A 12428-nucleotide genomic window follows, 5' to 3' on the forward strand; every position below is an offset into this window, starting at 1 on the left:
CAGGTGCACAGAAGATTCAGCCGCGGGCAGTTTGCACAGACACCACTTGACCGTGGCTTACGGTACCGCCGGACGCCATGGCGGTGGATGGAGTTGCCGGAGTATACCGTGTGGGGATTTCTAGGCACGGAAGGGATCGCCGAAGTGACAGCCGTAGCTACGCGGTGCTACCGTGCAAACTTCCCTTCCATCTCATCTCCGGCGCTGTCTACCGGAGATCGAGCACCTGGTGGGCATTGCTGTTAGGGAAATGTCAAAACCGAGCACTGGGAAACAAGAACAGTTGACAGAGCAAAGAATTTAGGCAAATCAGAGAGATTTCTGACATTTCTCTTAGCAACGAAGATTACATCGGCACCATTAGCCGAACAACGACCACTGTTACAAAGCATTAAACAGCCTACAGCAACCTGTGCGTGTTTCTAAGCCTTGGTTGCCTTCTTGGGGGACTTGGTCGCCTTCTTGGGAGACTTGGGCTCCTTGCCCTCCTTCTCCGCGGTCCTCTTGGGGAGGAGCACCGGGTTGATCTTCGGGATCACGCCGCCGTGCGCGATGGTGACGCCGGCCAGCAGCTTTCCGAGCTCCTCGTCGTTCCTGACGGCGAGCAGCAGGTGGCGCGGGATGATGCGGCTCTTCTTGTTGTCCTTGGCGGCGTTCCCGGCGAGCTCCAGCAGCTCGGCGGCGAGGTACTCGAGGACGGCGGCGAGGTAGACGGGGGCGCCGGTGCCGACGCGCTGGGCGTAGCGGCCCTTCTTGAGGTAGCGCCCGATGCGGCCGACGGGGAACTGGAGCCCGGCCTTGACGGACCGCGTCACCGACTTCTTCCTGGGGCCGCCGGCCTTGCGCCCGGCCGCGCCCTTCTTCCCCTTCGCTGCAGCGCCTGAGGCCTCCATTGCTAACGACGGCGCTTTTGAAGAAGAGCTGGAGAGGGGCAGAGAGATTTGGTGATGGTGGATTGCGGGGTGAGTTGGTGATAATGGAGCAGAGGAGGCAGAGTATTTAAACGGTGCGGGGAGGCGGTGGTGGGTCCGTCGATCCGCGTGCGCGCGCATCGGACGGTTGGATCCAGAGGGGAATGGACGGCCGCGATCGCCAGAATACCCTGGGCATCCCGGATCGGTGTATGCAAACAAAACAGAAGGAGAAAGTGATAGTAACAAGGTTGGAATAGTACTACGTATTAAATTCCGACGAAATTTGAGGGGGGCCGTTGGAGTTGCTCTAAGTTTACAGAATTTTTGTAAAGATGTCCAGCTGACTGATGAAAACGACACTGTTAGATGGAAACTTACTGGGTCAGGGAATTTTACTGTTAAATCCATGTACAATACGTTGAAAGCAGTCCAAGAGGATTGTCCCTTTAAGAAATTATGGTTTGTTGTGGTACCTCTGAAAATTAAAGTGTTATTGTGGTTAATGTTTAAAATAGCATTTCTCACTAAAGACAATGCTGAAGAGGGGTTGGTCTGAACGGCAAACCATCTTTTTTTGCACTACTTTTAGTTAGGTATGATTTGAGTGTCCTTAAATGTGCTTTCAGAGATAATATGAATGTTACTTTTGTTCAATGTACTTAACTGGATGGATAGTTGAGTTATCAACCGGTCCGGATTGACATCAACAAAGCCTCGAGAAGAACCTGACTTTGCATTAACAAAGTCATTAACGGCTCATGTGTCACGACCCGAAGGTTCGGAAATAAATGTGACAGTCGTCGTGTCCTTATGAGTTGAAGAACACTCATAAGCACACAAGGCATGAGTAGCATATATCAGAACAACAGGGCACAAGTAATACTTTAATTCCAGCTTATTCTTTACATAATAGCTTACACCCTCACTTAACCAAATAATAGATAGTAGGCCAAGTGTTCAACCACGTGCATATGCACATGTATTGATAGCACTTCCTCTTATTCTTCACTGACTTTATTTAAGGATTAAACAAAGACTGCTAATTTTGACACCCTGGCCTAGGTGTCGACTTATTCCTCATGCTCCTCTAACTCCTCACCATGCCCACTTCCCACGCACTCTGTGCATATCAGAGGAAAAAGGAAAACAATAGTGAGTATGTTGGGACATACTCAGCAAGAATATAAGAATGCAAGAATTAGTAGGTTGCAAGTTGAATGTACATAAGGTAAAGATGCTTCAGCCTCCTGTTACCTTACAGGAGCAGGATGGAATTATACCGGCGCAAACCTATAGCAATAATCTCTGCAGAGACATACTAATAACCGTCGTAATCTCCACCAATGGTAATACCTATCTCCGGGAATCACGACGCCGAGTCCCCTACTTGTGTGAGGTATCTTCCATCTCACACTAGTACCGACTAAATTAGCCGCGTACCGTTATTTCAGGTATCGACCGCCCCGGGCTTGATATACCACACTTACCATGATCATGACGGTGTACGTTCTTAGATTATTCAAACATCATCGTTCGATCAATCCGTCAACCATGCACGCATGGTTCTCACAGGCATAATAATTACCAGCTCATCACTTATATTCATATGTAAAAACATTAATGCTAGTAACCAATTAATTTGTTAACATATATTAAAAGTTCAGTTTGAGAGAGAAGACTGATATGCACAGTCTTGCCTTGCAGCGGTTCCTCCTCGGCTAAATCTGAGCTCCAACCTAAGCATGTTACAAACGCCCATCAGCTTATTATTTCATGTGACTTGCAAGTGGCAACATGGACATGAGCAGCTATATGCAGTACCAGTACAGGGATGTAACAAGTCGCTCTATAGTACTTGGCTATGCTAGAGTGAGGCGTGCACATCCCACTTTAACCTCAGTACTGTTCCCAGCTATTAAATTTGAGAAATACAACCACTTGCATGCATGCTAGCTAGCCATGAAGATTATTTCTTTACACGGGAGATGTACGCATGCATGGGTCCTGTAGTACTAGTACTACTCGTTCCCAGTCTTTCTTACCAACTAGTACTAGTTGTTCCTTCTTAAGCCAGCGAATAAATTCATCGGTGTAACAAAGCATGGATCAATAGAATGGAATCAGTCTGATGCAACTTCCAGTATTTTAGAATCTTTTCGTTCATTTACCCATAACACCACATCTTCCGTTAAGCAAGAATATCACCTCAAGTGTGGAAATCGATGGAAAGAAAACAGGAACATGTAGTAGGAGAGGAGAGATGCTACAGCTAGCTACCCTCAAGAATCTTAGATGACTTCATGAGACAAGACGAGGAACAGGGCGTTGGCTAAAGCTAGCAGCCATACCTCCTTGTCCTCAATTTCTCCGCAGCTTCTCCGATCGGTCGCTCGCTCTCCGCTGACTGCTTCCAACTAAAGTGGGGAATTTTCTGGGTGTGGGCGACCAGTACCGCACGGTTGAGAAGCTATTTATAGTGCAAGAGAAGAGGGTTGAAAGGATGACATCTGTCGAGGAAGGGCTACGTGGATGAGACTGATCTAACCCAGGTACCGACTACCCCACGGCTGGCTCACCCTGGTTACTGTGGATGCTTATCTACTCGCTGCTTCCTTAGCATAGATATTTTTTTGGAACACACCGCAGGTATTCTCCCTGCGTAAGTAATCTGCAGGACATTGAACTTATCTACTCTTTTCTCTTCTAGAATAACATTTTAACAGATAAACCCAGATAGTTTAGAACCTAGGCAGTGAGATGTTTTGTACACGTAATCTACTAATGTTTGGTAAACTATTTCTTATTTTTATCTTAATAGCTTAACAGTTAATCACAATATAATTATCCAATTAAAATAATTATCATCGCATATTTATTTTAGGTTATTACATCATGCCATGGGGAAAATACAAAAATGGGCCTCACACCCAGCCTGTAAGCGGAGCACAAAATAGTGTAGTGTATGGCGTTTGTTAGATACTCTAAATTGGTTCCACGACAAAATAAACAATATGGTGAAACACATATGAGAAATTGCAAATAACTTCAGGATAATGGATATCAGGTGGTTGTCAATTTTGTCTCAACATACCCTAAATCAACGCATACAAGTGACAAGAGGGTATACATTGTAGAGATTTCCCCCAGAAAAACATTCTCTCATTTGAATTTTTGTATATCCGAATTGTGACGCACACGAAGAGCTAATCTATGTTTTTTGTAGCATTACACAAGTCATGACATCTCAAATAGCTTCGAAATAATGGATATCCAGGACATGTTGGTTTGGCCTCAACATACCCATATTTTTAACAGTATGGTAGACATTATAGTAACTTCCCCAGCAATAAAAAAGGCCTCTCTTTTTTGAAACTTTGATTAAAAATACAATGAAGCAGACAAAGTGACAGTTTCCAAATTTGCAAGGGCGTGTTTCTTGTAGGATTACACAAGCCATGCCATCTCAGGTATATCTTTGAAATAATGGTTATTTGGTACATCTGTACAAGTCAGTTTGACCTCAACATGTCGACAATCAACCCATACAGCATCATCACATATATTATGAATGTTACCACTAACATCTGGTGACATCGTTTATTCGCAGGAAGCAAAAACACTGTTATAGGCTATTTTGATGTCCACGTAGATGATATTTGGAGGGCCTGGTTATTTGACGAGTGATTGCCCAACAAGATGTGGGCAATCAAATTTAGACATCCAAAAAATGGTGCATTCCAATGTTTCGCGCAATTGATTTTTCGAGCTTTCCTTTTTGATAATTTGTTGAATTATAGTACAGACATTAGGGGGAAATGTAACCCAAATTTTAAATCTTGATCTTTGAAAATGTTAACCTATTTAGATTTTAAACTTATTAAATATTAGAAGTTTTCCATAGGAAAACAAGATAGAGAACACATCTGAATATGAGCCCCACACAGGAGAGAAAGAGGGGTGAAGGAGAGAGATGTGGATAACACAAGTGTGTGGGCCCTGCTCGCATCTCATGTAGCAACGCGCAATGCTAAATCGCCCACCTGCCTCGCCTGTTTTGAGAAAGTATGCATGTATGGGCCCCTTCCCCATCCCAACTATGCATTCGGCACTCGACAACTACCAAGGAGGCGCTTCACCTAAACCTCTTGGCACGTGCTTTACACACACAGATAATCATGTAAACATGTAGTATTATGAATTCCTTTCCACAAATATATAAATTCATACTTTTGGTGTATATCATATCTTATGTCCTAATCACTTATATTCAATGATGAGAACATTGGTTATCGATGGGAGTGTCCCGACAAGGGGTTCACTCCGAGCATGCCAAATCTTGCGGCGCGGATTTGTGACTTGATGTGGCCATTTTAGTAATGACTTAGTCATTGACAGCCATCTGAGCATGGATCGAACGACGAGATCCACTCATGTGCGTTATATTGTTATTCACAACGATATAACGGTTTCACGGGTTAGAATCCACCACTTTCTTAACACTCGTACTTGCATCTTATGAAGGTATTATATTCTCTTAGAAGAAAGAGGTCTATCTAGTTTTGAAAATTGCTAAATAATAGCCACAAACAAGTTTCCAAAACCAAAAAGGTAACGGTAAAACGAGAAACATTCACCGGCCGTAAATGTTATTGTAGCTACGGATAGCATACACAAAATCTATATTTTTTTATTAAGAGCTGAAACATGATTTGAAATTAAAAGCATTATTTACGAAAATGCTAAATATTTGACATCAGATTTTTAGGCATGACAAATCTAATATTTTTATGGCAACAAGGGGTTGGCTGTGACCACAGAGAGAAGTGTTGGTACCTTTCTGCAAAACTGCCACGGTGTACTTCGTATGCGTGAGATGTAGATCCGATGGCTCGGTGAAGGATGGCAGACACATCATAATCAACAACTCGTTTTTTTATAGAAGTGGAGATTTGTGATGTCGTGAAAATGGCAATTTCCTTCTGCAAGCATAACAATTCCTAACAAAAAAATCTGAACATGGCAAGGATTTGCCATGCTTGCTAAAAGAAATTTGTCATCATCGTGAGTTCGTGACAACATAGTCTTTCATCTTAGGCGTTCTATCTGTCATGCTAAAAATCTTATGATCAATTGTAGCGAAATCTTTATTTTAACTTCCGCCCCAAAAAAACTTTATTTGAACTGTATTTCTAAACGTTGTGTTGAGATTGTGCGTTTTGATAGTAAAGAAATTGATTCGTTCCTTGCTTACAAAGGATAGCTGTTTGGTACTAGTGGAGAAAATAGCTAGTGTACCAATCAAACTAGCGTGAATACAGAATAGGTCAGAAAAAAACATGAATGATGTTCTGAGTTCAACAATTAATCCATAATTTTTCAAGGGCTTTCAAAGTTCGGTCACTTATAGTCCATCTTCGTGCTGATATTCAGAAAATTCCAGCAGCAAGCATAGTTCAGCCCAAGCCAACACATAGACAATTTTGAGCAGTGGGCTTTCGTGCAGCCACGAACGTTCGCAAATGGCAGCCCACGACTATTGATATGACTGCTAATTATCTAATTCAGATCTTACGACTTGGCACTGACATCTTTGGGATCAAAGCTATTTAGCACTGAGGTGGTGCAGCAAAACAGAATCAAAGAGAACTATAAAACCTTGTGCCAAGGAGCTTCACAAACCGCAGAGTCAGAGACGTCGCAAAATGGCAAATCAGAGTCAGAGACGGCACAATATTTGAGCAAGTCAGAGATTTCTGACGTTCTTCCATTAAACATGCACATAACAAGATTAACCGACACCGCTACAGGAACATAACCGGACCACTACTAAGAACACTACGACATGGAATGGGTGGATCTAAGCCTTGGTGGTCTTCTTGGGGGACTTGGTCGCCTTCTTGGGAGACTTGGGCTCCTTGCCCTCCTTCTCCGCGGTCCTCTTGGGGAGCAGCACCGGGTTGATCTTGGGGATCACGCCGCCGTGCGCGATGGTGACGCCGGCCAGCAGCTTTCCGAGCTCCTCGTCGTTCCGGACGGCGAGCAGCAGGTGGCGCGGGATGATGCGGCTCTTCTTGTTGTCCTTGGCGGCGTTCCCGGCGAGCTCCAGAAGCTCGGCGGCGAGGTACTCGAGGACGGCGGCGAGGTATACGGGGGCGCCGGTGCCGACGCGCTGGGCGTAGCGGCCCTTCTTGAGGTAGCGCCCGATGCGGCCGACGGGGAACTGGAGCCCGGCCTTGACGGACCGCGTCACCGACTTCTTCCTGGGGCCGCCGGCCTTGCGCCCGGCCGCGCCCTTCTTCCCCTTCGCTGCAGCGCCTGAGGCCTCCATTGCTGACGACGGCGCTTTTGAAGAAGAGCTGGAAAGGGGCAGAGAGATTTGATGGTGGTGGATTGCGGGGTGGGTTGGTGAGAATGGAGCAGAGGAGGCAGAGTACTTAAACGGTGAGGGGAGACGGTGGTGGGGCCGTCGATCCGCGTGCTCGGGCGTTGGACGGTTGGATCCAGAGGGGAATGGACGGCCGCGATGGCCAAAATACCTTGCGCGTCGCGGATCGGTGAATGAAAAAAAGAAGGAGAAAGTGGTACTCCGGCGAAATTTGAGTGCGGCTTTGTTGGAGAGTTGCGCCAGGGATTTTTGTAAAGATGTCCAGCTCACTGATGAAACGACACTGTTAGATGGAAACTTACTGGATCAGGGAATTTTACTGTTAAATCCATGTACAATATGCTGAAAGCAGTCCAAGAGGATTTTCCCTTTGAGAAATTGTGGTTTATCAAGGTACCTCTGAAAATTAAAGTGTTCTTGTGGTTAATGTTTAAAAATAGCATTTCTCTGGTAGTGATAAGTGTAAATTTTGTAATTATAAAGGAAACAGTAAACCATCTTTTTTTGCACTGCTCTTTAGTTAGGTATGCTTGGAGTGTCGTTAAATGTGCTTTTGGAGTTAATATGAATGTTACTTCTGTTCGAGACTTAAGTGGATGGATAGTTGAGTTATCAACCAATCTGGATTTACATCAACAAAGTCTCAAGAAGAGCCTGACTTTAACAAAGTCATTAACGGCTCATGCCATGAGAAAAATACAGAAATATGCCTCACACTCGGTCTGTAAGCAGAGCACAAAATCGTGTAGTGTATAGCGTTTGTCGGTGACTCTAAATCAGTTCCACAACAAAATAAACAATACAGCGAAACACATATGAGAAATTTGAAATAACTTTAGGATAATGGATATCAAATGCTTGTCAATTTGGTCTCAACATGTTGTAAATCAACGCATACAAGTGACAAGAGGGTATACATTGTTGAGATATCCCCCATAAAAACATCATTCTCGCATTTGAATCTTTTGTACTCCCTCCGGTCCTTTTTAGTTCGCATATAAGATTTGTTTGAAGTCAAACCTCGTAAACTTTGACCAAGTTTATAGAAAAAATACAAACATTTAGAATGTGAAATCAACAACATTAGATGCGTCATGACTTTACTTTCCATATTGTATAAATTTAGCATTATAAATGTTAATATTTTTTCATATAAATATAGTCAAACTTTAGGAAGTTTGACTTCAGACAATTCTTATATGCAGAGTAAAAAAGACCGGAGGGAGTATATACGAATTGTGACGCACACAAACAGCTAATCTATGTTTCGTGTAGCATTACACAAAGCCATGACATCTCAGATAGCTTCGAAATAATGGATATCCAGGACATGTTGGTTTGGCCTCAACATTCCCATATATTTGACAAGATGGTAGATGTTATAGTAACTTCCCCAACAATAAGAAAGGCCTTCTCCTTGCCGAAACTTTGATTAAAAAGATATTGAAGCAGACTGACAGTTTCCAAATTTGCAAGGGTGTGTTTCTTGTAGGATTACACAAGTCATGTCGTCTCAGATATAGCTTTGAAATAATGGTTATTTGGTACATGTCAGTTTGACCTCAACATATCGACAATCAACCCATATAGCATCATCACATATATTTTGAATGTTACGACTAACATTTGGCAATGTTGTTCATTCGCAGGGAGCAAAAACATTGTTATGGGCCATTTTGACGTCCTCATAGATGATATTTGGAGGGCCTGGTTATTTGACAAGCGATTGCCCAACAAGATTTGGGAAAACAAATTTGGACATCCAAAAAATGGAGCATTCAAATTTTTAGCGCTATTGATTTTTGGAAATTTCCTTTTTGGTAATTTGTTGAATTATAGTACAAGCAGCAGGGGGAAATGTGGCCCAAATTTTAATTTTTTATCTTTTGACAATATTGACCTATTGAGGTTTTAAACTTGTTAAACTTTAGAAGCTTTCCCTAGGCAAACAAGGTAGAGAACAAATATATGGATATGGGCCCCACACAAGAGAGAGAGGGGGGGTGAAGGAGAGAGGCGTGGATAATACGAGTGTGTGGGCCTTGCTCGCATCTCATGCAACAACGCGCAATGCTAAATCACCGACATGCCTCGCCTGTTTTCAAAAAGCATGCATGTGTGGGCCACTTCTCCATCCCAACTATGCACTCGGCACTCGACAACTGCCAAGGAGTCGCTTCGCCAAAACCTCTCGGCACATGCTTTACACACAGATAATCCTGTAAACATGTAGTATTATGAATTCCTTTCCATAAATATATAAATATATACTCTAGGTGTATATCATACTTTATGTCCTAACCACTTATATTCAATGTTGAGAACATTGGTTATTGATAGGTGTGTCCCGACACGGGGTTCACTACGAGCATGCCAAATCTTACAACGCGGATTTGTGACTTCATGTGGCCATTTTAGTGGTGACTTAGTCATTGACAGCCATCTAATCTTGGATCGAAGGGCGAGGTCCACTCATGCGATGTTTATATTGTTATTCATAGCGATATAACGGTTTCACGGGTTGGAATCCACCACTTTCTTAATACCCTATACTTGCATCTTATGAAGGTATTATATTGTTCTCTTAGAAGAAAGAGGTCTATCTAGTTTTGAAAATTGCTAAATAATACCCACAAGCAAACTTTAGAAAACAAAAAGGTAACGGTAAAACGAGAAACATTCACCAGCCGTAATATTATTGTAGCTACGGATAGCATCCATAAAATCTACATTTTTTTATTAACAGCGGAAACGTGATAATTAATAGATTATCTATGAAAATGCTAAATATTTGACATCAAGATTTTTAGGCACGACCAATCTAATATTTTTATGGCAACAAGGGGTTGTCTATGAACATGGAGCGAAGTGCTGGTACCTTTCTGCAAAACTGCCACAGCTTACTTCGTATGCTTTAGATGTAGATTTGATGGCTGCCAGTGGAGGATGGCAGGCGCACCATTTTTTATAGAAGTAGAGAAGTAGAGATTTATGATGTCGTGAAAATGGCAACTTCCTTTTGCAAGCATGACAAACAACAAATCTGAAAATGGCAACTTCCTTTTGCAAGCATGACAAACAACAAATTTGAACATGGCAAGGGTTTGCCACCGTCGACGACGAGACGCCTACGGTGACTTCGTAAATCTCAAGATGATATGCCGGCTCAGTCTCTCGGAGGTGCTCATAGGGATAGGGTGTGCGTGTGTGCGTTCATAGGGGTGAGTGTATGCACGTGTATATGAGCGCTTGTGTCTGTACTGATGCTAAAAAAAAAGGGTTTGACATGCTTGCTAAAAGAAATTTGTCATCCTTGTGACAACATAATTTTTCAAGCCTTGCTTACAAAAAATCTCAGGCGTTCCATTTGTAGCAAAATACTTATCTTAACTTCTGCACACAAAAAAAACATTAATAGAACTGTATTTCTAAACTTTGTGTTGAGATGGTGCGTTTTGATGGTAAGGAAATTGGTTCAAGCATTGCTTACAAAGGATAGCTGTTCTGAGTTCAACAATTACTCCATGCTTTTTCAAGGCCTTTCAAAGTTCGGTCACTTATAGTCCATCTTCGTGCTGATATTCAGAACTCCAGGAGCAATAGCTCAGCCCACGAACGACAGATACACAAAACCTAGAGCCATGTCTCCCTGTTATGCATACGTTCGCAAATGGCAGCCCACGATTTGATACCCCGCTGTCGACTGTTGATATGATTGCAAATTATCAAATTCAGAGGTTTTGAGACAGCAATGGCATATTTGGGATGAAAGTTATTTAGCATGATGCGCTGCAAATAAGGTGGAGCAGCAAAACTGAATCAAAGAGAACTGGAAAACCTTGTGGCAAGGAGATTCACAAACCACAAAGTCAAAGACAGCGCAATATCTGGGCAAATCAGGGAGTCAGACGCAGGGAAATTCGCAAAGAGTCAGACACGGCACAATATTTGCGCAACTCACAGAGAGTCAGAGACGCCGCAATTTTTGGGCAAATCAGAGAGTCATAAACGCCGCAATTTTTGGGCAAGTCAGAGAGATTTCTGACATTCTTCCATTAAACATGCACACAACAAGATAAAACAACACAACTACAGGAACACCACCGGACCACTACGAAGAACACTACGACAGTCTACGACATGGAACGCGTCGATTAAGCCTTGGTGGTCTTCTTGGGGGACTTGGTCGCTTTCTTGGGAGACTTGGGCTCCTTGCCCTCCTTCTCCGCGGTCCTCTTGGGGAGGAGCACCGGGTTGATCTTGGGGATCACGCCACCGTGCGCGATGGTGACGCCGGCCAGCAGCTTTCCGAGCTCCTCGTCGTTCCTGACGGCGAGCAGCAGGTGGCGCGGGATGATGCGGCTCTTCTTGTTGTCCTTGGCGGCGTTCCCGGCGAGCTCCAGCAGCTCGGCGGCGAGGTACTCGAGGACGGCGGCAAGGTAAACGGGGGCGCCGGTGCCGACGCGCTGGGCGTAGCGGCCCTTCTTGAGGTAGCGCCCGATGCGGCCGACAGGGAACTGGAGCCCGGCCTTGACGGACCGCGTCACCGACTTCTTCCTGGGGCCGCCAGCCTTGCGTCCGGCCGCGCCTTTCTTGCCCTTAGCGCCAGCTCCGGTGCCTGAGACGTCCATTGCTTGCAGGTGATGCTCTTGGGGCTCGGGGCGCGGAGGAGGATTGGTTTTGTGATGGGAGATTGGGATTGAGAGCTGTGATGGAAATTGTGGAGGGGCGGGGGTATTTAAACGGCGCGGAGGGCGGGTGGTGGGCCCGTCGATCCGCGGGCGCGGGCGTTGGGCGGTTGGATCGGGAGGGCCTTGGACGGCCGCGATGCGGCTTTGGGAGGAGCGATCCGTGGGAGGCTTGGTTGGACGAATCAGGTGCGAGGAAATTCTGGAGCCCGGAAATTTCTGCCCACAGGTTTCCCGCCTGCCAATTCGAGGCCTGGGCGCGTGATTGAAGTTTTTTTTTTGCGTGATTGAAGTCGTTCATTTATCCCGAACAAGATTTGGTTCACACTCAAACCTTGACCGGTCATTTATTTCCCTCACAGTGTGTTTGGCAGTCCGTGGGAAAAGGCATGGGAATTTTTAAGTGGGAGTTAGCTGAGAGATTAGACATGGGAAGTGGAC

General features: G+C 44.4%; 3 protein-coding genes across 3 annotated transcripts; all 3 read right to left on the bottom strand.

Moving 5' to 3' along the window:
- Positions 1 to 299: 299 nt before the first annotated feature.
- On the bottom strand, positions 300 to 969 carry LOC119285304 (histone H2A-like). Its single transcript, XM_037564539.1, has one exon. The coding sequence runs from the start codon at positions 891 to 893 to the stop codon at positions 423 to 425; it is 471 nt and encodes a 156-aa protein (XP_037420436.1). The 5' UTR covers positions 894 to 969; the 3' UTR covers positions 300 to 422.
- A 5678-nt stretch (positions 970 to 6647) lies between these two features.
- On the bottom strand, positions 6648 to 7314 carry LOC119285305 (histone H2A-like). The gene has a single exon (XM_037564540.1). It carries the CDS (start codon positions 7240 to 7242, stop codon positions 6772 to 6774), a length of 471 nt encoding a protein of 156 aa, XP_037420437.1. The 5' UTR covers positions 7243 to 7314; the 3' UTR covers positions 6648 to 6771.
- Positions 7315 to 11298: 3984 nt separating this feature from the next.
- On the bottom strand, positions 11299 to 12008 carry LOC119285306 (histone H2A-like). The gene has a single exon (XM_037564541.1). It carries the CDS (start codon positions 11928 to 11930, stop codon positions 11454 to 11456), a length of 477 nt encoding a protein of 158 aa, XP_037420438.1. The 5' UTR covers positions 11931 to 12008; the 3' UTR covers positions 11299 to 11453.
- Positions 12009 to 12428: the final 420 nt, after the last annotated feature.

This window comes from Triticum dicoccoides, chromosome 4A (assembly GCF_002162155.2).
Source record: "Triticum dicoccoides isolate Atlit2015 ecotype Zavitan chromosome 4A, WEW_v2.0, whole genome shotgun sequence".
Taxonomy (NCBI): Eukaryota; Viridiplantae; Streptophyta; class Magnoliopsida; order Poales; family Poaceae; genus Triticum; species Triticum dicoccoides.